Source organism: Phyllobates terribilis, unplaced genomic scaffold (assembly GCF_046119375.1).
Source record: "Phyllobates terribilis strain yellow unplaced genomic scaffold, ASM4611937v1 Scaffold_11__3_contigs__length_659146591, whole genome shotgun sequence".
In the NCBI taxonomy this organism is placed as follows: Eukaryota; Metazoa; Chordata; class Amphibia; order Anura; family Dendrobatidae; genus Phyllobates; species Phyllobates terribilis.
This window is the reverse complement of record NW_027362771.1, coordinates 374,342,754-374,367,640: the sequence shown is the minus strand read 5'-3', so window position 1 is coordinate 374,367,640 and position 24,887 is coordinate 374,342,754. Positions and strand designations below refer to the sequence as shown.

General features: G+C 44.5%; 1 protein-coding gene across 2 annotated transcripts in view; it reads right to left on the bottom strand.

The window, feature by feature from the left end:
- Window positions 1–24,887, bottom strand: part of MAPDA (N6-Methyl-AMP deaminase) — a 52,955-nt gene that overhangs the window by 8,186 nt on the left and 19,882 nt on the right. Inside the window, exons 7-8 of one of the 2 annotated variants that reach the window (XM_073650814.1) lie at window positions 12,615–12,695; window positions 12,018–12,144 (exon numbers count right to left, since the gene is read on the bottom strand). In XM_073650814.1, the coding sequence (XP_073506915.1) occupies window positions 12,018–12,144; window positions 12,615–12,695 (208 nt within the window). The remainder of the gene's footprint in view (window positions 1–12,017; window positions 12,145–12,614; window positions 12,696–24,887) is intronic. The other variant, XM_073650815.1, reaches the window with a different exon arrangement.

The following is a 24,887-nucleotide window of genomic DNA, read 5'->3' as shown; positions in this document are numbered from 1 at the left end:
CTCTTGTATGAATTATTGAATTATGTGTTACTCAGTAATGTCTGATATTGTCACCACAGAACTGTAAAGTGTTGTGGAATATGTTGTCGCTGTACAAATAAAGGTAATTATTATTCTACATCCACAAAAAAACAAACCAATTTCCATATTTTTGTTCCGTGTTTTCATTATTATCAAATGTCAAGAAAACGGTGATGTAAATAGCACACCAGGATGTAATGTCCCGGCATCTTCCTTACCTCAGGTTACCTTGGTGGCCCTTCTTTGTCTCTCTAGATCTCTGATATTTCTAGAACAATACCTTCCTCTAGATAACACACCTATACTAATGCAAGATATAGGGCAGATTTACTTAGCGGGGTGGTCCGGCACCTAAAATGTATTTTCTAAATACCTAGCCTTACACCCTAACCACTTTTGTCATTTGCTTTATTTGACAATGTTACTGAAGTCCAGACCCAACAGGCTGCAGCAGGGCCCACATGATAAAGGCAGGGGCAGCCCATGTGCAAAACACTACTGAAACAACCACTTACTACCCCACCAGACATCCGTGGGGCGGCTGCCTAGTATTCACACAGGCCTGCACAGGATGCCATTCACACAATACATGAGATACACAGTGATAGCAGCAGTGAGTGACACCTGCACCGCCTAAAAGCTTCTAGCACTGCCCTCAAACGAATAGTCAGCAGGGGGCGGTGATAGAAGCAGTGAGTGACACCTGCAATGTCCCCTGATGGCGACTCATTGTAGGGCAGGGCTAGAAGCTGTGGGGCGGTGCTGGTGTCCCTCACGGCTTCTACCTTCGCCCCCCACCAACGTATTTTTTCACAGAAGCTATGGTGGTGGAGTCAGAAGCAGAACACTGCACTCACATCTCCCAAAGCGTCCATCACCCAGGATCCAGGACGTCTTCAGAGGGGCAGCGATGCAAGAAAGTGTAGTAAGTAGCTGCAGTGCTGCCCCCTGTTGATGTCCTGCTCTAGGATGGGCGATGGATGCTGCAGGGAGTGATTGCAGCCCTAGCCTACTGTGACGTCACTTTTGAGACTCCTCTCAAACGCAGCGTCACAGAAAGTACAGTAATAAAAACACATTTAGGGTATGTGCACACGATGCAGAAATGAAGCAGAAAATTTCTGCAGCATTTCTGCATCTCCCTGGCAGAAAAAACGCATGCAGATTGTGCATGAGTTTTTCCTGCGGAATACATGCGGATTCACATGTGTTTCCGCATGTGGATTGACAAGCGCTTTCCAGGCGATTTTAGCATCACTTGGAAAGTGCTTGACAACTTGGTCACACTATATAAATCCATGCAAACGGCATGGATTTATATAGTGTGAGAAGAGAGTGTATATACTTACCTCCGATGGCCCGCGCTGTCCTGCTCAATCTATTCTCCCTCGCCGGCAACTTTGAATTGAAAGACCTGCCGACGTCAGCGTCACGTGACCCGTCACATGACTCTGACGTCAGCGCAGGTCCTACAACTCACTGCAAGTGCCGGGAACCAAGCAGGAGCGCTGCGCGGGCCGACAGATGGTAAGTATATATATATATATTTTTTATTTTATTCTTGTTTTACAGCTTTTTAATGGTACCTGGGTGTGGATGAGACTCTCCTCTCCTCCACACCCGGGTACCATCCGCATATTAGAACGCGCCAATAACGCAAGTACAAATGCAGTCTTGCGGAATTGGCGCGTTCTAATGCAAGTCAATGGCGGCGAAAACGCCGCGTTTACGCAAAATTAATTGACATGCTGCGGATTTTTGAGCGCAGCGTTTACGCTGCGGAAAAATCCGCATCATGGGCACAGCACATGCGGATTTCAATTGGGGAACATTGCTGCCCTTCTACCATGCGTTTTTAATGCGTTTCCGCAACTGAAAAAAACGCCGCGGAAACGCATTAAATACACATCGTGTGAACTCAGCCTTAAGGATTAGCAGGATAGGAAGACGTGTGGGATATTGTGTAATAAAGCAAATTACAAAAGTAGTTAACGTATAAGGATAGATATTTTGAAAATACATTTCAGGTCCCAGACCACCTTTTAAAAGGGGTTTTCCCATGAACAAAGTTCATTTTAACCCCTTCACGCCACAGCGCTTTTCTGTTTTTGCGCTTTCGTTTTTTGCTCCCCTTCTTCCCAGAGCCATAACTTTTTTATTTTGCCGTCAATACGGCCATGTGAGGGCTTGTTTTTTTGTGGGACAAGTTGTACTTTTGAACGACACCATTGGTTTTGCCATACTGTCTACTGGAAAACAGGAAAAAAAATTCCAAGTGCGGTGAAATTGCAAAAAAATTCCACAATCGTTTTTTGGCTTTTTTTTTACCATGTTCATTAAATGCTAAAACTGACCTGCCATCATGATTCTCCAGGTAATTACGAGTTCGTAGATATCAAACATGTATAGATTCAGTTTTGAGTGGTGAAAAAAAATCCGTTTGTTTAAAAAAAAAAAATAAAAATGGCGCCATTTTCCAAGACCCGTAGCGTCTCCATTTTTGGTATCTTGGGCCGGCTGAGGGCTTACTTTTTGCGCGCCATGCTGATGTTTGTATTGATACCATTTTGGTGCAGATACGATCTTTTGATCACCTGTTGATCACATTTTATTGCAATGCTGCAGCGACCAAAGAATAATTCTGGCATCTAGATTTTTTTTCTCGCTACGCCATTTAACAATTCGATTAATTATTTTTTTATATTGATAGATCGGGCTATTCTGAACGCGCCGATACCAAGTGTGTGTATATTTGATTTTTCATGGTTTTATTTTGAATGGGGCAAAAGGGGGGGGGGGTGAATTAAACTTTTATATTTAAAAAAAAATAAGAATATTTTTAAAAACATTTTTTTCCCCAAAATTTTTACTTGCTTCAATAGTCTTCTTAGAACACTTGAAGCTGCGATCTTCTGATTGCCTGTGTTACACATAGCAACTGTCATGTGCTCGGAAAGGTGCGGACTCTGCACCAGAGCCCGCATTAAAGGGGGAGACAACATGCGCCGTACATTTACTGCGCATGTCGTGAAGGTGTTAATCAATAGATCTTGGAATAATAATAATTTCCACAATTGGATTTGTTTAGAAAAAATGTTCCTGTGCTGAGATAATCTTATAAATGTGCCCCTGCTGTGTACTGTGTAATGGCCGTGTCTGACCGTGCAGGGACATGGTCTGATCATACCACATCTCCTGGCCGGGGGAAGAAGCAAAAGAGTATACAGACAGAACAGCATGGGATCGCAAATGATTTTTTCTTTGAAGTAAAACATTTTTTTTAAAAAAGGCAGTGAAATGCTTTATCTCACAAAAAGAACCAGCTGTGATCCCATGCTGTCCTGTCTGTATACTCTTTTTCTTCCTCCCTTGCCCAGGAGCTGTGGTATGATCAGACCATGTTCCTGCACGGTAAGACACAGTCATTACACAGTACATAGCCCAGGGGCACATTTATAAGATTATCTCAGCACAGGAACATTTTATTTAAACACATCCAATTGTGGAAGTTATTATTATTCCAAGATCTATTGATTGAAATCAACTTTAACATTGACTTTGTTTGTGGGAAAACCCCTTTAAACTCTCCAAAGCCTAGACAGTCTTAGAAAGCGTCAACTTCATCACAGTGGTCCATGCTAGATGAAAAATTTTGTTCGTATTTAGACAGTCTTGCCTAACACTGCATTTAAGCGTCCTCATTTTCGACAAACAATGCACGTTAATGAGCACCGAACAACTACATCAAAGTCATTCTGCGATCGTTTACTGGACTGTTTGCACAGGCCGAAGAACAGTCATGGGGACAGAACAATTGCTAATACCATCATTCTGCCCCCTTATACAGTATCATGTTATGGACAGCACATCACGTTCACATGGGGCGAGGTGCTGCCAAAAGCAATGAATTTTTTACCAGCATAAATCATCTGATCAGCTGGCGAACAAATGTTTTGCTTGCTTGTCAGGTGATCTTTGACATTTTTGTTTGGCTTACCTTGTCCAATTGTGCCACCACATTGAGCAAGGTGCAAAAAGTATCTAAACCATAAAATAAATACATTGCAAGGCATGTAAACAGGTTTTTGATTACTGCAAACTTCCACATTTAGCTTCGTAAATCTTCCCTAATGCCTGCTCTAATTTGGTGTATTATCAAAATTGTTTTCCTCGGCATTCTCCAGTTGAGCAGTACTAGGCTTTCAGCTTGTAATTTCAAATTCATATTTCTACATAAATATTACAAACTGAAACTGCAGACACCGCACCCCTGGTGATATAGAATATGTCTTTTCAATGAGCAGCGGAGATTATGTTGTTAGCTTAATGGTACTTTGGTGCAAGTTTTTTGAGCGAGGGAAAAATTTATAACTTCTCTAGATGACCATCTGATGTATGCATTACACTGACCATGGAAATCCTCATCTACATAGTAATATGATCACTGTCGATCTGTCATGAATAGTGTTGATCGAGCACTAAAATGCTCGGGTGCTCGAAGCTCGAGCCGAGCTCGCCGTGATACTCGGGTGCTCGACCCGAGCAACGAGCCCAATGTTAGTCTATGGGAGACCCGAGCATTTTTGCGGTGGCACCCTTGGCAGTCTTTTAGAAGCCTAACAAGTGCCCAAAACGATAGTGACAAATGACATGGGGACAGCATGGGGATCGCCCCAGGAAGCATTTCTGACCCCCAGGTCACTGCTGTCAACAACGTGGTCAGAGGTATTAAGCCACTTTTACGGGCTCACAATAAAACATTCAAAAACGAACCTGAAACTGCTTTCCTGTGAATTATGTCAAGGAATTTCTTTTCCAGGGTAAAGACTTGTGTATAAGGTAAAATAAATAACCAAAAACAAAAATACTCCTCCACACCTTGGGCTATGTTCACAAGTAGCATTTTTTAGGCGTTTTTGCACTTTTGTATTGCTTTCAACTGTGACAAATGCATTCACCGGGAAATGTCATTTTAACATTTTACAACCTTATCTGGCCATCTGCTGTGTGACACATGCATAAAGTGCTGAAAAGACATGGGAACAGCATGGGGAAGACCCCTGGAAGCATCTCTGACACCCAGGTCACTGTCTAAAAGTGTGCCCATCATAAGTGATCCTTGCCGCATCAGAAGAGGCAGACTTGCAACTATCCCCGTGCAAGTTCTAGTCCCAGGGCAGTGTTCAATTGTACCTCCCCCATTCCATGCAATACAAGCGCAAGTATGCAGCCTGCCACCCACCCACCCCCAGGCTGCAATACTATACTGCTTGCTTGCTTGCACTTGAAATTGGGCCTTTTAGGCATGTGGAAGCGGAATCTGGCCACCACGTCATGGCTGCGTTGGCGGCCTGGAATCCATACTCAGTCCCCAGCCGACCGGCGGTCGGGTGTCCATGCTCGGTCCCCTGCCGCCCCTATTTCTCCTTGGAACATCCCCCCACACACTTTTCTTAGCCCGGCCTGCTTTAGGGCAGCATTGGACGAGCCCACCAGAGAACCAGACTCCTCCGGTGGGCCCTGGCTTCTCCATCAGGGGAGTTGAGAGTGCCAAGGTAAGGAGCATGATGATGATGACAGAAGTTAGCATCTGCTTTGTTTTCTTTTAATGCAGTGTAAGTGTGCAGCCTGCCACCCACCCACCCCCAGACTGCAATGCCATACTGCTAGCTTGCACTTGAAATGGGGCCTTTTAGTTTGGAGGAGGCCGAAGCTGGCCACTACCTCATGGCTGCTTCGGCAGCGAGGTATCCATACTCAGTCCCCAGCCGCCCCTATTTGTCCTGGTGTGCCTTATACATAAGATTAAGCGCGTATACCAAAACATTACCTGTGCCCTCCCCAGTGCAGAGAGCCTATTCCGCTGTAGTGTGTGCATGCCAAACCCGTTCATGGTACATGCGAAAATGCCTCCCACCCTGCACCTGTCGTTGCAGAGTTGCAACTATTCCCGTTCAAGTCCTTGTCCCAGGGCAGTATTCAATTGTACCTCTCCCATTCATTGCAATGCAAGCGCAAGTATGTTTTCCTGCTACTATCCAAGTTCTATGACTCACGTTAAAACAAAGCTTCAGGTGATAAATGATGGATGAGGTAGTGGCAAAGGAGAAAGAGCAGGAGGAACAGGGACCATTCACATCAATATCAGGCCAGTCAACCAGATATGTCTTGTAGGATATGTTTCTGTAACAAAAGGAGCGGTTCGGCTACACAGTTATAGGGCATACAGTGAGTGCAATGCCTACCAAAAATTTCGAGGCACTCCAATGCCCCTTGGAAATGACATGGAGGTCAGAGGCCCTTAACTAAACCTTTTTTCCATTTATAGCAACTGGGTCTCCTGTGCACTGTTGGCCTAAGCAGTGAATGGAAGGCTTTCCAAAAATTATGAGGAACTGCAATGCCCCTTACAAGAGCCATGCAGTACAGCATATTACAAACATAAGTCCCATTATTGGGGAGTGGGTCTCCCATAGGATTTGCTTAAGCCTTACAAGCAAAAGCTTCCAAAAATTAGGACGGAGCAACTTGCAATGCCCCTTACAAGAACCATGCAGTACAGCATATTACAAACATAAGTCCCATTATTGGGGAGTGGGTCTCCCATAGGATTTGCTTATGCCTTCCAAGCAAAAGCTTCCAAAAATTAGGACGGAGCAACTTGCAATGCCCCTTACAAGAACCATGCAGTACAGCATATTACAAACATAAGTCCCATTATTGGGGAGTGGGTCTCCCATAGGATTTGCTTATGCCTTCCAAGCAAAAGCTTCCAAAAATTAGGACGGAGCAACTTGCAATGCCCCTTACAAGAGCCATGCAGTACAGCATATTACAAACATAAGTCCCATTATTGGGGAGTGGGTCTCCCACAGTCTTTGCTTATGCCTTCCAAGCAAAAGCTGACAAAAATAAGGATGGAGGAACTTGCAATGCTGGCACCCTGGTGGTATAGTGGTGGTGGAGGCTGAGGATAAGGAGAAGAACATAAAACAGCCGAAATGAGGAAGCGTATACCCATGTGTGGGTGTGAAGCGGTGCATGTGAATACATCTCCCGAAATAACACAGTGGATTTGACTTTATGCTACTCTGCTGTCATTTGGTGGTGATGAGAAGTCTGGCCCAATCCAGCCCTTGTTCATTTTGATAAGGGTCAGCTTGTCAGCCTTGTCAGTTGACAGGCGAGTGCGCTTATCAGTTATAATTCCCCCAGCGGCACTAAAAACACGCTCTGATAACACGCTAGCGGCAGGGCAGGCCAGGACCTCCAAGGCATACAGAGCGAGTTCATTCCAAGTGTCCAGCTTGGATACCCAATAATTAAAAGGCACAGAGGAATCACGGAGGACGCTGGTACGGTCGGCAAGGTACTCCCTCACCATCTTTTGAAACTTTCCACTCCTTGTGAGAGTACCCCGCGTCACAGGGCCTGTAAGTTGGGCGGGTGTCAGAAATCTGTCCCAGAACGTTGACAGTGTTCCCCTGCCTCTGCTGGATTGGAGTTGCATCTCTCTCGCCTGTACGCCTTGGTTGGGCAACGAACTGTGACCTCTGCCGCTAGCGTGTTCAGATGGGAATTTTTTTTAAGAGTTCTGCAGCAAGGGCCTTCTGGTACTGCCCCATTTTTGTAGACCTCTCCACCTCAGGAATAAGAGAGTGAAAGTTCTCCTTGTAGCGGGGGTCTAAAAGTGTCACCAACCAGTAATGACTGTCACCCAACATTTTGACAAAGCGAGGGTCATGGTTAAGGCAGCGTAACAAAGTCAGCCATGCGTGCCAGACTGGTAATGGGCAAGATTTCCGTGTCCTCACCAAGATGACGACTGACCATGCTCTTCTCCTCCTCCTCCCCCCTGTCCTCAGGCCACCCACGCTGAACCGACGGTATGACACTTGTACAGGTACTACCGTCTACAGCGCATGATAGCAGCTCTTGTTCTTCCTCCTGCTCCTCCTCCTCCTCCTCTCCCTTATTGTCCCCCAATGCACGTTGGGATGAGATGAGGCTGGGCTGTGTGTAATCGCCCACTACGGCTTCTTGATCCATCTCATCATACTCTGGCTGCAATGTCTCCTCTTTAATTCTCTGCAGAGAGCGTTGCAAAAGACAGACAAGTGGGATGCTGACACTAATGATGGCGTCATCGCCACTCACCATCTTGGTGGCCTACTCAAAGTTTGTCAGGATGGTACATATGTCAGACATCCAGGTCCACTCCTGAGGTCTTATGTGTGGAGTCTGACCTGAATATCGACGGCCTTGTTGCATCTGGTACTCCACAACTGCTCTCTTCTGCTCACAAATCCTTTGCAACATGTGGAGGGTAGAGTTCCAACGTGTGGGGACATCACACACCAGTCGGTGTGCCGGAAGCTGCAAACGCTGCTGCAACACAGCAAGGGCGGCGGAAGCTGTAGCCGACTTGCGAAAATGAGCTGACAGGCGGCGTACTTTCACGAGCAGATCTGGCAACTCGGGGTACGATTTAAGAAACCGCTGAACCACGAAGTTAAGCACATGAGCCAGGCATGGTACGTGTGTGATCTCACCTCGCCTCAGAGCCGCCACCCGGTTACGGCCATTGTCACACACGACCATGCCGGGATGTAGGTTCAGCGGTCTCAGCCACAGATCTGCCTGCTTTTTCACAGCTGTCCACAACTCACAAGCAGTGTGAGGTTTATCACCTAAGCTTAAGAGTTTCATCACAGCCTGTTTCCGCTTGGCGGAGGCAGTACTGCAGTGCTTCCAGCTTGTAATTGATGTGGTGATATCTGAGATGGAGGCTGAACATGAGGAGGAGGAGGAGGAGGATGATGCGCAGGAGCTATACACTGTGGGGGCAACTATGACTGACATAGGGCCCGCAATCCTCGGTGTGGGGAGGACGTGTTCCGTCCCAAGGTCCGACTGGGTCCCAGCTTCCACTATGTTTACCCAGTGTGCCGTCAGAGAGATGTACCGTCCCTGGCCACAAGCACTTGTCCACGTGTCTGTTGTCAGGTGGACTCTCTCCCAGTAACTGCGTTGTTGAGGGCACGGCAGATGCTTTGGGACACGTGCTTGTGTAGTGCGAGGATGGCACACCGGGCAAAATAGTGTCGGCTGGGGACCGAGTACCGAGGGACGGCCACCGCCATAAGATTGCGGAAGGATTCCGTCTCCACCAGCCTAAAAGGCAGCATTTCCAATGCAAGCAGTCGTGAAATGTGCGAATTTAGGACTGTGGCCTGTGGGGCGTTAGCTGCGAATTTCCGCTTTCGTTCAAAGGTCTGGGATATGGACAATTGAACGCTGCGGTGGGACGTGGACGTGGATGCTGTTTCTTGAGAAGCTGCCATAACAAGTGAAGACTGAGAGGAGGGGGCATCTTTACATGCAGTATGGACAGGTGATTGCCTTGCACACACAACAGGGGGTTCTATTGCATGCACAACAGTGGAAGAAGCAGTGGTGACACCCGCTGACACTGGTCGTGGACCCTGGGTTTCGCCCCACAAAGTCGGGTGCTTTGCTGCCATGTGCCTGATCATGCTGGTGGTGGTCAGGCTGGTAGTTTTGGTCACCCCTGCTGATGCTGGCATGGCAGGTGGAACATATGGCCTTTTTGGGGTTATCAGCAGAGTCTTTAAAAAAATTCCAGACTCTGGAAGACCTACCGCTTGTACTGGCAACGTCCCTCGTGTTGGTGTTACGGGGAACGGTTGCCCGCCTTCTGTCTGCAGCCACCACACTGCTTCTTCCTGCCTGTTGGGGTACTCTGCCTCCCTCTCCCTGTGTGCTGCTGTCCTCACTCTGCATGTCCTCCTGCCACGTTGGGTCAGTTACTAGATCATCCACCACCACCTCCTCTTCCCCTTGCGCACCACGATGCTCCTCCTCACTTCCTGGCAATTGTGTCTCGTCATCGTCCACCTCTTATGACAAATTGCCAGCGTCGACTTCCTGTGGCCGTGGCTGTTCAAATATTTGGGCATCGCTACATGGGATCTCCTCTTCCACCACTTCAAGCGTATCAGGAGAGGGGCACAAATATGGAAATGGACCAGTGAACAGCTCTTCAGAGTGTCCAAGTGTGGGATCAATTGCTGTCTGACGACACTCGGCATGGTGGGAGGAAGGAGCATCAGGTCGAGACTCACGGCTACTAAGAGTTGACCGTGTGGAAGACAGACCGGAGGGGATGGTGCCCAGGTAACTGGAAGTATTGTCTGCTATCCAATTAATAACCTGTTCACACTGATCAGTTCTCAATACTGGTGTTGTTCTGTGCTTCCCTAGTAATTCGGTCAAGAAGTGGGAGAGAGAAGATGTGGCTGTTGGTTGTGGCACATTTTCACCTTGGCCACGGCCCCGTCCTCTGCACGAACCATCACCAGAATGTCCACTTTCGCGTCCCTAGCCACGCGCCTTGCCCATTGTAAAGAAAGTAAAGTAGCTTACACTTGCACTATCAATGGAAAAAGGGTAATGAAAAGTAGATTAGAAACGTGGAAGAGGAAAACCACAGTTCTATTTCTCTGGCCTACACCCGACTCTTTTAAACAATCTGAACAATCAGGGAGAAACTATTACTGTTTTTCTTTACGTAAAAAATACCAAAACCTGAATAATAGAGATTTTTTACCGTGGGATGGCAAAACCACAGTTATTGTTTACTGGGGTATACCAGACTTTTTTAAATATATAGATTTGCGGCTGAACAGTGAGCGACACACTCAAACTGTGTTTTTTTAGATACCAAAGGCCCAAAACTGGATAGTACAGAGATTTGACCCGTGGAACTGCAAAACCACACTGGGATTTGTCTGGCCTACACCAGACTATTTTCAACAGATATATTTTTGTGTCACAACAGTCAGGAGACACTACTGTTTTTCTTTACGGAAAATATACCAAAACCTGAATAACAGAGATTTTTTTTAGCGTGGGATGGCAAAACCACAGTTATTGTTTACTGGGGTATACCAGACTTTTTTAAATAGATATATTTGCGGCTGAACAGTGAGCGACACACTCAAACAGTTTTTTTTTTTTTAGATACAAATGGCCCAAAAGTGGATAATACAGAGGTTTGAACCGTGGAAGTGCAAAACAACACTTCTGTTTCTCTAGCCTACACCAGACTATTTTCAACAGATATATTTGTGTCTGAAAAATCAGAGACATGCTTTTTTTTTTTGGGGGGGGGGGGGTGGGGGGACACCAAAAGGTTAATAAGACGGGTATTTGTACAGTGTGAGGAAAAAAAAAAAAAAGAGGATTTAGATGAAAAAAAAAAGGATTTTTCCTGTCCCCTGAGACCTGGAGCTAAGTCCAGCAATTTCAGCAACAGGAGCAGCACACAGGACTGTAATGCAGCGTTTGCTGGTATAACCACTGCGTCTCCTATACAGCCTGCCTGCCAGATATCTGGGATGGATATTAGTCCTGAGAAGGACTGTTTGTTTGATCTGGCAGCCTTTACAGACCCTACACTAACTATTTCGCAGTTTATATCTCTCCCTAAATCAGCAGCGCTGTCCCTACACTGTCTGATCCGGAGCGACTGTGTCAAAGATGGCAGCGCCCGGTTTTAAATACTCGAGGTGACGCTGTGCGGCCAGCCAATCACTGTAATGCCCACAAACAACATGGCTGCGGCATTACAGTGACTGGCTGGCAATCCCTGCATGTTCATTGGCTCTGTAAAGAGCGCCAAACATGCAGGGCGGAGACCCGAGCTCCCGCCCGAGTAACCCGGAAATGCTCGGTGCTCGCCGAACATCCCGAGTAGCGTGATGCTCGGGCGAGTACCGAGCAGTGTCGAGCATGTTCGCTCAACACTAGTCATGAAACATAAAATCCCTGCAGATTTATCTCAATGTATCATACAGTACTATTACTTGATCTACACAGCATATCATTAATGGCGCATAAAGCAATGATGTACTTTACTATCATACAACGGTATATGCCATTTAAATATACAAAAGCAGAAAGATAATACCTACCCATGGGTATGCGATGTTCCTTAACCACTTCAACAATATTTGGAGAGTTACAAAGGAAAGTTCCGTGTCCTATTCTGTCTGGTGGAAGTCCAAGTAGAAGCACAGTCTCCTCTTCTTGACTGGGCACCTATAATCATTAAGTTACCGATATATCAGGAATCAGCATCAATCATTCTACTGCAGTCCAATTACACACTTACAATTACAATGTTCCTGCCTATCATTTGGAAACATGAGTTATATGGCCTTGTTTTTGGGTGGAGGTTTACTTATTGAATGCTAGGACAAAGGCCTTTTTCATCTTTAGGAATGATACATTCTTAATTTATTATTTTATACTTTATCAAAATATTTTGTTTCCTTTTCTGCAACCAAGATTTTAGCAATAAACACTTAATTATGGTATCACAATGCAATTAGTGTCTTATATTTTTTTTGGTGAAAATGGGACAAAACTGCAATAGTGATACTTTTATAAAACTGGGTGGGGAAGAGGGATTTTCAAAAACAAGAAAATCCCTTCAATATATACATACAGTATATACAAATCTAAACTAAACATACACACATCTATCATATCTTGAATATATGAAATACCTCAGACAAGTGAAGAGCTAGTTTGAGGCCAGACCTTCTAGCTTCAGTGAGTGGACCCATGAAGTCTTTTCCATGTCCAACCTAAAGTCATTAAAGCCATCATTATCGTTCTACACCCATCCAGTCTACTCAGATACCAGTGACACAACAGAAACACCACTCAAATCAGAAAACTTTCCCACATTGATATATTCTTCTGAATTCAAAAAGATTTCCTATAGTTTTAGACAGTTTTATCATAAGAGGTTTCTCTTGTTTGTTTGTTTTTCTTTGTAAGGAAATGAGCCATACTTACCCCCTGCCGATCCAGTGCTGTCCCCTCAATCACTGGCGGTACCGTTCACGTGCTGGAGTTGTATTGTCACTGAGGCAGCAATGTAAAAATAAAAAAGTTAAGGGGCTCAAAATCTGGCGACCAAAAAAACCCTATTTTTTAAAGTTATTTTAAAAACAGTAAAAAAATATACACTGCTCAAAAAAATAAAGGGAACACTCAAATATCACATCCTAGATCTGAATGAATGAAATATTCTCATTGAATACTTTGTTCTGTACAAAGTTGAATGTGCTGACGTGGAGGCAACACACACACAATACTGAACCTCATTTTGCCTTGTTTTAAGGACATTACATCAAAGTTGGAGCAGAGTGTAGTGTGTTTTTCCACTTTAATTTTGGGGGTGACTCCAAATCCAGGCCTTCATTGGTTAATAAATTTGATTTCCATTGATGATTTTTGTGTGATTTTGTTGTCAGCACATTCAACTTTGTACAGAACAAAGTATTCAATGAGAATATTTCATTCATTCAGATCTAGGATGTGTTATTTGAGTGTTCCCTTTATTTTTTTGAGCAGTGTATATTTGATATAGAAAAAAATCATACTGAACTGCAGAATAAAATTAACAGGTCATTTTCATAAACACAAAAACTCAAGCAAGAATGGCGAAATGGTTCTTTCTTCACCATTCCACCATACACAGAAATTTTTTGGGGTGCTGCTATTTGAGAGATATTAACCAAATCCACATTATCACAAGGGTTCGAAGTTTAGATTCAACTTGGCTGATGGCAACTAAAGCCCCCACCCCCTATACACATTAGTTGGCTAGTTGGTTAGTTTGACCGGTGGCTCTCTAGCCCGACTGTCCCATATACAGTCATGGCCAAAAGTATTGAGAATGAGACAAATAGTAATTTTTCCAAAGTTTACTGCTTCATTTTTTGTAATGGCAATTTGCATATACTCCTGAATGTCAAAGAGTGATCAGCTTAACAGCAATTACTGTACTTGCAAAGTCAATATTTGCCCAGAAAATGAACTTTAACCCCCAAAACACATTTCAACATCATTGCAGTCCTGCCTTAAAAGGAGCAACTAACATCGTTTTAGTGATTGATCCATTAACACAGGTGTGGGTGTTGATGAGGACAGGGCTGGCGATCAATCGGTCATGATTAAGTAAGAATGACATCACTGGACACTTTAAAAGGAGGCTGTTTCTTGGTATCATTGTTTCTCTTCAGTTAACCATGGTTATCTCTAAAGAAACATGTGCAGCCATCATTGCAATGCACAAAAATGGACTAACAGGGAAGAGTATCGCAGCTACAAAGATTGCACCTCAGTCAACAATCTATCGCATCATCAAGAACTTCAAGGAGAGAGCTTCCATTGTTGTCAAAAAGGCTCCAGGGCGCCCAAGAAAGACCAGCAAGCGCCAGGACCGTATCTTAAAACTGTTTCAGCTGCGGGATCGGACTACCAGCAGGCTGGTGTGAGTGCTTCTGCACGCAGTGTGAGGCGGAGACTCTTTGAGCAAGGGCTAGTTTCAAGGAGGGCAGCAAAGAAGCCACTTCTCTCCAGAAAAAACATCAGGGACCGACTGATATTCTGCAAAAGGTACAGGGAGTGGACTGCTGAGGACTGGGGCAAAGTCATTTTCTCTGATGAATCCCCTTTTCGATTGTTTGGGACATCTGGAAAACAGCTTATTCGGAGAAGAAGAGGTGAGCGCTACCACCAGTCTTGTCTCATGCCAACTGTAAAGCATCCTGAAACCATTCATGTGTGGGGTTGCTTCTCAGCCAAGGGAATCGGCTCACTCACAGTCTTGCCTAAAAACACAGCCATGAATAAAGAATGGTACCAGAATGTCCTCCAAGAGAAACTACTCCCAACCGTCAAAGAGCAGTTTGGCGCCCAACAATGCCTTTTCCAGCATGATGGAGCACCTTGCCATAAAGCAAAGGTGATAACTAAATGGCTCATGGAACAAAACATAGAGATTTTGGGTCCATGGCCTGGAAACTCCCCAGATCTTAATCCCATTGAGAACTTGTGGTCAATCATCAAGAGACGGGTGGACAAACAAAAACCAACAAATTCTGGCAAAATGCAAGCATTGATTATGCAAGAATGGACTGCTATCAGTCAGGATTTGGTCCAAAAGTTGATTGAGAGCATGCCAGGGAGAATTACAGAGGTCTTGAAGAAGAAGGGGCAACACTGCAAATATTGACTTGCTGCATTAACTCATTCTAACTGTCAATATAACCTATTGGTACTCATAATATGATTGCAATTATATTTCTGTATGTGATATAAACATCAGACAAACACTAATAAAAACCAGAGGCCAGCAGATCATGTGAAAATATAATTTTGGTGTCATTCTCAAAACTTTTGGCCATGACTGTACAGTAGCGCTTACTCTGCGGAGCACTCCTGGGTTCTCTATAAGAGAGCTGCTGCCAGACGCGTGTGTATGCGGCTTATCTTAGGAAAAATAAAATAAACACCTTAACTTCCCTAACAATCAACTGTCTGAAGCGCAGACTGTCAGCTGATCCCATAGTCATCAGTGGGTTCAGCCAACATTACTCTAATATGTATGGGGGGCTTAAGTGTGATAAATAAGATAAGAAAATGAATTGTTACTTCCATTTATTCATGATTCTTCAGGTCAGTACGATTACAGCGATACCAAACGTGTATAGTTTTTTTTAACTTATTTTAGTGGCTTAAAAAATTTCTCAAAAAAAAAAAAATTGGTTTGTGCTGCCATTTTCACGAAACCCATCATTTTTTATTTTGATGCCAGTGAGCTTTACGAGAGCTTGTTTTTTAGTATGTGGAGCAGCAAGAAGTAATTTTTGTTGGTATCATTGTGGGGTACATAAGACTTTTTGATCACTCTGCATTACATTTTTTGGGAGAAGAGAGTTCACCGAAAAAAATGGAAATTCTGGCAATTAAATTTATTTCTTTCCTTCTGATGGTTGCCTTTTTGGTTACCTTATTAATTTAATAATTTTATACAGTACAGACCAAAAGTTTGGACACACCTTCTCATTTAAAGATTTTTCTGTATTTTCATGACTATGAAAATTGTACATTCACACTAAAGGCATCAAAACTATGAATTAACACATGTGGAATTATATACTTGACAAAAAAGTGTGAAACAACTGAAAATATGTCTTATATTCTAGGTTCTTCAAAGTAGCCACCTTTTGCTTTGATGACTACTTTGCACACTCTTGGCATTCTCTTGATGAGCTTCAAGAGGTAGTCACCGGAAATGGTCTTTCAACAATCTTGAAGGAGTTCCCAGAGATGCTTAGCACTTGTTGGCTTTGTCTTCACTCTGCGGTCCAGCTCACCCCAAACCATCTCGATTGGGTTCAGGTCTGGTGACTGTGGAGGCCAGGTCATCTGGTGTAGCACCCCATCACTCTCCTACTAGGTCAAATAGCCCTTACACAGCCTGGAGGTGTGTTTGGGGTCATTGTCCTGTTGAAAAATAAATGATGGTCCAACTAAACGCAAACTGGATGGAATAGCATGCCGCTGCAAGATGCTGTGGTAGCCATGCTGATTCAGTATGCCTTCAATTTTGAATAAATCCCTAACAGTGTCACCAGCAAAGCACCCCCACACCATCACACCTCCTCCTCCATGCTTCACGGTGGGAACCAGGCATGTAGAGTCCATCAGTTCACCTTTTGTGCGTCGCACAAAGACACGGTGGTTGGAAGCAAAGATCTCAAATTTGGACTCATCAGACTAAAGCTCAGATTTCCACTGGTCTAATGTTTGGGCTAAAGAATACAAGGAATGGACAAGTCTCTTCTGCTTGTTGCCTGTCCTTAGCAGTGGTTTCCTAGCAGCTATTTTACCGTGAAGGTCTGCTGCACAAAGTCTCCTCTTAACAGTTGTTGAAGAGATGTGTCTGCTGCTAGAACTCTGTGTGGCATTGACCTGGTCTCTAATCTGAGCTGCTATTAACCTGCGATTTCTGAGGCCGGTGACTCGGATAAACTTATCCTCAGAAGCAGAGGTGACTCTTGGTCTTCCTTTCCTTGGGCAGTCCTCATGTGAACCAGTTTCTTTGTAGCGCTTGAAGGTTTTTGCAACTGCACTTGGGGACACTTTCAAAGTTTGCCCAATTTTTCGGACTGACTGACCTTCATTTCTTAAAGTAATGATGGCCACTCGTTTTTCTTTACTTAGCGGCTTTTTTCTTGCCATAATACAAATTCTAACAGTCTATTCCATAGGACTATCAGCTGTGTATCCACCAGACTTATGCACAACACAACTGATGGTCCCAACCCCATTTATAAGGCAAGAAATCCCACTTATTAAACCTGACAGGGCACACCTGTGAAGTGAAAACCATTTCCGGTGACTACCTCTTGAAGCTCATCAAGAGAATGCCAAGAGTGTGCAAAGCAGTCATCAAAGCAAAAGGTGGCTACTTTGAAGAACCTAGAATATAAGACATATTTACAGTTGTTTCACACTTTTTTGTTAAGTATATAATTCCACATGTGTTAATTCATAGTTTTGATGCCTTCAGTGTGAATGTACAATTTTCATAGTCATGAAAATACAGAAAAATCTTTAAATGAGAAGGTGTGTCCAAACTTTTGGTCTGTACTGTATTTTGATAGATCGGACCTTTTCAAATGTTGTGATACCGAATATGCTTGTTTTTATTTTTTTTAAAGGGATTAACCAGATCAAGCAATTGATGACCTATTCACACCCATCACAACCACAGCTCTGCTGAAATGTTCTGCAATAGCCGGATGTCCCATTTACTTAAATCGGAGATAAGGTGCATTCCTCAGCGGAGGCCACTAAACAGTTTACATTGCATGTAGCCGCTACCGGAAAAGATTTCAGCTTACTGGTGTCGGTGCCGAGTGTGAGACCCCTACCAGTCTTATATGGTTGACCTATCCTGCAGATATGAATTGTTTAGTCCGGCACAGCCCCTTTTATTATTTTTTAGTATTACTTTTCACTTTATTTTTTAGTCTTTAGTGTCAGTCAGTGTCTGATACATGTTGCCTGCTAATCGGACAGTATGTATCAGACGTCAGGTTCCCTTTAAGTTGTTAAACAGCAACTTATGTTAGTTCCATACATACTGGTGTTAAAACATACATATAGTTATGACCAAAAGTGTTGGCACCCTTGAAATTGTTCCATAAAATGAAGTATTTCTGACACAAAATTATTACAATTACACGTTTTGTTATACACGTTTATTCTTTGTATGTATTGGAACAACACAAAAAAAAAAAAAAGAGAAAAAAAGCAAAACGGGACCTAACGTAAAGATTGGACCTACAGACACACAATGCAAAGATTGAGTCAAGTTCTTCCCTTTTTATCTGGTGTCAGGTGTGATTTTCATATTACTCACACCTGTTACTTGCCACAGGTGAGTTTGAACAAGCTTCACATGCTTGAAACAAAGTGGTTTACCCAAAATTTCGGAAAGGTGCCAACAATTTTGTCTGGCCCATTTTTGGGGTTGTGTTCGAAATGATGTCCAATTCGCCTTTTTTTCCTCTGTTGTTTTGTGTTGTTCCAATACAATATTGCAATAATTTTCCGGCAGAAATACTTCATTTTCTGGAACAATTTCAAGGGTGCCAACACTTTCGGCCAGGACTGTATGTCTGGAACCACGAAGCTGTATTTTTATGTCTGAATAATGAAGAATAGGTGCTGGACATTAGACTTTTGATCTATCTTTTTCTGCCTTGTTTTTTTCTATTTAGCCACACTTGTATTTAGAACCATAGATATGATTTCACACCAGGGTCGGACCTACCGCCGATGTAGCTGGTGCAACTGCACCGGGGCCCGGCGGTGCAGAGGGGCCCTTGCCAGGCAGCTAATATTGAGGGCAATCTGGCCTGCTTCTCGGAGCCTCAGGCTCCGGGGGGCCCATGGCCAGACTGCCCTCATCATATGCGGCGGGCAGGGAGCGATCCCTCCAGCTCCGCTGCTGACAGGAGAAAAATGGCAGTGGAACTGGAGGGATCCGTCCTCACCTCTGCTTCATGCCCGACACAGGCCCGCACTGCTTGATGACGTCATCATGTAGCGCGCGACTGACTGGGTCAGAGAGAAAGTTTCCAGCAACGAGGAGGATGCTGCATGGGAGCGGGCTGAGAGGTAAGTTGTGTTTTTTTTGTTTTTTTTTTATACTGAAACACTGGGGAGAGGAACAGGAGCATGTGGGGGAGAGCAATGGTGGCAATAGGGAGAGCAATGGTGGCGATGGGGAGAGCAATGACGGGGCCGGGGAGAGCAATGACGGGGCCAGGGAGATCAATGACGGGGCCGGAGAGAGCAATGACGGGACCGGAGAGAGCAATGACTGGGCCGGAGAGAGCAATGACGGGGGTTGCTGGGAGAGAGCAATGATGGGGATGGGGAAAGCAAAGATGAGGATGGGGAGAGCAAAGATGGGGATGGGGAGAGCAATGATGGGGATGGTGAGGATGGGTAGAGCAATGATGGGGATGGTGAGAGCAATGATGGGGATAGCAATGACGGGGTTGCTGGGAGAGAGCAATGATGGGGAAAGCAAAGATGGGGATGGGGAGAGCAAATATGGGGATGGGGAGAGCAATTATGGGGATGGGGAGAGCAATGTTGGAGGTTGCTGGGAGAGAGCAATGATGGAGCTGGGGAGAGCAATGATGGGGCCATCCTTAGCAATATAGTTTCATCATCTTCGATACTATATAACACCGTACCTTATTATGCACCATCCTCTCTAGCTATATATGGTGCCGTCTCTTATTATATAGCTTCCTCTGCTTTTATGTACAGTGCTGTCCCTTACATAGCGCATTCTTGTTATTTTTGTTATTCACAGCGCCCTCTTTCATTAAAGTCGTCTCTTGTTAGATTTAAAATGACGGCTGATGGAGCAGCCGGTGACCAGAAGACCAGTCCATCAGCTCCTCCATCAGAAAAGAAGCTTTCCCATGCTCCATCAGCCGTCATTGCATTATATATCTAACAAAAGAGGACGGTGTGTAATAAAGAACAGGGGGCTATAGATAATCCAATATGTAAGGGACGGTGCTGTACATAACAAGAGAGGGCAGTGTGTAATAAGGGGCAGCAATATACATAATAAAGGAGACTATGTAAGAGGTATATATGTGTGTGTGGCTATATATACTCATCTGTAGCTTTGTCACCATAAAAGTTGGGGGGCCCAGACACATTTCTTGCACAGGGGCCCCAAGCAGTCAGTTTCCGCCCTTGTTTCACACGTATGTACCTTCACATGATGCTGATAAAATAGCTTGTGTTTTACGCACATTCTTGGATGCAAGACATAGTATACAGAAAACAAACATCGGTTCTATCTCCCTCACCCTACATTCTAGGAACAGATGGTACATATGAGATAAGGCCACTTTTGTCATGAAGTTCTTCTATGACACTAGGCAACAAGCTCAGGGGCCTCCACAAGGATAAGAGCTCAGGAATACATTTTGTCTCTGTTCTGCAGGAAGGTACAACGTTGCTACATGGGCTATTATCTACCATAAACATCTCAAACTTAGCATTTCAAAACAAAAAATGTATTCCTATAAAAGCTCTTCTGTGTTCAGGTCAACATCGAAAACAGAGTACATGGCTCTGGCCTTGATCGGTTTCAGGTTCGTAGAATTTTTCGCTTGCTGTTAGGAAATAGAAACAATAACTGTTTATACAAAGAGGCTGAAAACTGTCTAAGTCTCCTTAGGTGATTTATGGTTAACCCTTTAATTAACATTTAAAAGGGGTTTTGCTGGGATTTAAAAAAAAAAAATCTAAAAAGGATATTACATTATAAATAAATTCCTAAATACTTATCATTAATAAATCACAATCAATTTACATAGGGAGGTAATATAGAATTTAAATATTTGCCTGTTACACTGACAGAAGCCTGTCTGAGAATGTAAGGACAGGTGCCTGTGGAGTAGAAAGCTCCACTGCTGTGACCTGGAGATAATGTATTGTCATTCAGAAAGAGAGCAGCCTCTTTTTACTTCAGCAGCCATGGTATTTACAGAACTGTATCAGAAAAACAGGTTGGACAGCATTGTGAGCAGCCTGTTCTTACCTCAGTACCCCTGGTATCTGCAGTGTTAAATCAGATAGACAGGGTGGACAGCAGTGTGAGCTGCCTCTTCTTACCTCAGCATCCACGGTATCTACAGTATTAGATCTGATAGGCAGGGTGGATAGTAGTGTGAGCAGCCTCTTCTTACCTCAGCATCCACGGTATCTACAGTATTAGATCTGATAGGCAGGGTGGAGAGCAGTGTGAGCAGCCTCTTCTTACCTCAGCATCCACGGTATCTGCAGTATTAGATCTGATAGGCAGGGTGGAGAGCAGTGTGAGCAGCCTCTTCTTACCTCAGCATCCACGGTATCTACAGTATTAGTTCTGATAGGCAGGGTGGAGAGCAGTGTGAGCAGCCTCTTCTTACCTCAGCATCCACGGTATCTACAGTATTAGATCTGATAGGCAGGGTGGAGAGCAGTGTGAGCAGCCTCTTCTTACCTCAGCATCCACGGTATCTACAGTATTAGATCTGATAGGCAGGGTGGAGAGCAGTGTGAGCAGCCTGTTTTTACCTCAGTACCCCTGATACCTGCAGTATTAAATCAGATAGACAGGGTAGACGGCAGTGTGAGCAGCCTCTTCGTACCTCAGCATTCATGGTACCTACAGTATTAGATCAGATAGACAGGGTGGATAGTAGTGTGAGCAGCCTCTTCTTACCCCCATTATTAGATTAAAATATTCACTGGGAGTATGCCTTCCTACACATGAATGGAGGGATGGATCCTTTACCACACATGGTCATTGACACCTGTTTTGTTAACATTCTAGAACAGGTTTCTATCAGTGTAACAAGAGAGTAATCATGTTAATTTTATATTGCTTACCTTTTTGGAAAAAAGGATTGTTATTTGCTAATTAAATGTATTCAGGAAATTATTTATAATGACAATTTAATGACCGGCAAGTCCCTAGTAACATCACTGCATGAAAACAGGCGCAGGTAAGTTTCCTTACCATCATAAAAAGACAGGGATCCTGCAGAGAAAATAAAGGTGGTTTATACACAACTTCTGTCTTCTCTTTTTCATCTTATATAGTACTTGATGAGTGACATGTAGTGAATAGTAGCATGGGAAATGTCACTCATGATCGTCAGCTTCCTACATGGCACAGCAGAGCTGCTGGTTCTTAGCAGACGCAGATCAGCTCTACCAGTGACAAAAAATTTCAACTGCTCAAATGAAAAAATGACAAAAAAAAATTGTTTGTCATTTTCATTAAGGTCTGGCCATTAGAAGGTCATGTACCTGTGTCAAGGTCAGTATCCTATAACTCAGGCAGGATTTCAGGCCCTAAAAACACATACTTGATGTGTGTTTTTTTTCACACATTTTCCTTCGTAAAAATAATCGCATTGTACAGTGGCAGAAAAATGGACGACATTGCTAAAATCTCATGTTGCATACTTTTTCCTTGTGATTTATAGCTTTCGGTGCATTTCAAAACACAGTATATAAATTCTTTCAGCCTATTTGCAACGCTTGTGCTGAATTTTTTACCCATTTAAATCAACAAGGGTCTTAAAAAATGCAATTGAAAGTTTACATGCTTTTTTGTTGTTGCCTTTCCACCTATAAAAACACAAGTATATTTTTGAGATAGAATGATATTGGATGTCACGCCGGTGACTCGTCGCCTTACTCCCTGCGGTCACCACTCTGCTCAGCATATACAGGATGGGAGAAATATGGCTAAGCAACAGCACGTGAAAAAGACTTGGGTATCCTGATAGATCACAGACTGAACATGAGTCAACAGTGTGATGCAGCAGCAAAAAGGCAAATACAATTCTGAGTTGCATTAACAGAAGCATAGAGTCTGGATCACATGAAGTAATTATCCCCGTCTACTCCTCTTTGGTCAGACCTCATCTGGAATACCGTGGCCAGTTCTGGGCACCACATCTTAAAAAAGACATAAAGAAACTGGAGCAAGTTCAGAGAAGAGTGACCAAAATGATGACCGGTCTTCTAACAATGTCCTATGAGGAACGGTTAAAGGATCTGGGAATGTTTAGCTTGCAAAAAAGAAGACGGAGAGGAGACTTAATAGCTGTCTACAAATATCTCAAGGGCTGTCACACTGTAGAGGGATCAGCTTTATTGTTATTTGCACAAAGAAAGACTAGAAGCAATGGGATGAAACTGTTTGCAAGATACAGATTACCGTATTTTTCGGACTATAAGACACACCGGACCATAAGACGCACCTAGGTTTTAGAGGAGGAAAATTAAAAAAAAAAATTTAAGCAAAAAATGTGGTCATGATGCACTTTTAAGGGGGAGGGGGTCTTCTGCTGACACTGGTATAGGGGTAATGTGCCCCAATTCTGACAATATCCCCCATCCTGGTATATATGCCCCCCCCTTCCTTTTATATGTGGTCCCCATCCCCATCCTGGTATGCCTGGCATCCCTCCATCCTGGTATGCATGGAACCCCTCCATCCTGGTATGCATGGCACCCCTCATCCTTATCCTAGTATGCATGGCACCCCTCATCCCTGTCCTGGCATGCATGGCAACCCTCATCCCTATCCTGGTATGCATGGCACCCCTCATCCCTGTCCTGGTATGCATGGCACCCCTCATCCCTGTCCTGGTATGCATGGCACCCCTCATCCCTGTCCTGGTATGCATGGCACCCCTCATCCCTGTCCTGGTATGCATGGCACCCCTCATCCCTGTCCTGGTATGCATGGAACCCCTCATCCCTGTCCTGGTATGCATGGCAACCCTCATCCCTATCCTGGTATGCATGGCACCCCTAATCCATATCCTGGTATGCATGGCACAGCAATCCCCATCCTGGTATGCATGGCACCCCTCATCCCTGTTCTGGTATGCATGGCACCCCTCATCCTTGTCCTGGTATGCATGGCACCCCTCATCCCAGTCCAGGTATGCATGGCACCCCTCATCCTTGTCCTGGTATGCATGGCACCCCTCATCCCTATCCTGGTATGCATGGTCCCCCTAATCCCCATCCTGGTATGCATGGCACCCCTAATCCCCATCATGCTGCACATAAAAAAAAAATAAACACTCCTACTCACCTTTCTTCTCTCCACCAGCGCTGCGTCCTGTCTGTCTGCACTGATCTCTCCATGTGAGCCGCGCATGACGTCACTGCCATGCGTGGCTCACAAGGAGAGATCAGCTGCCGGAAGTCACTGCTCCCCACGCCGGGTCTGTGTGCGCGGGGAGCAGTGACTTCACTCTCCTTCATAGCCAGCACACAGCGAGCTGCGCTGCGGGTCCTGCTGCTGCTATCTCGTGTGCCCGCTTATTAAAGGGCATGAATATTCACCCCTCCCCACGCCCATGGGTGTGGAGAGAGGTTGAATATTCATGCCCTTTAACAGCGGGCACAGGCGATTCCGGCAGCAGCAGGGTCCGCAGCGCGGCTACACTGTGTGCCGCTATTAAGGAGCATGAATATTCAGTGCTCCCCACACCCCATGGGCGTGGGGAGCAGTGAATATTCATTTTCTTTAGCAGCGGGGACAGTGTAGGCTGCAGCCTCTTGTGCCCCGCTCCTCCACTGCTACCGCTCCCCCCCACACCCCACATATATATATACCCCAGCCCCCAACATTCGGACTATAAGACGCACCCCCCATTTTCCTCCAATATTTTGGAGGGAAAAAGTGCATCTTATAGTCCGAAAAATACGGTAGATATCAGAAAAAACTTTTTGACAGTGAGGGTGATCAGTGAGTGAAACAGGCTGCAACGAGAGGTGGTGAGTTCTCCTTCAATGGACGTCTTCAAACAGAAGCTGGACAGACATCTGTCTGAGATGGTTTAGTGAATCCTGCATTGAGC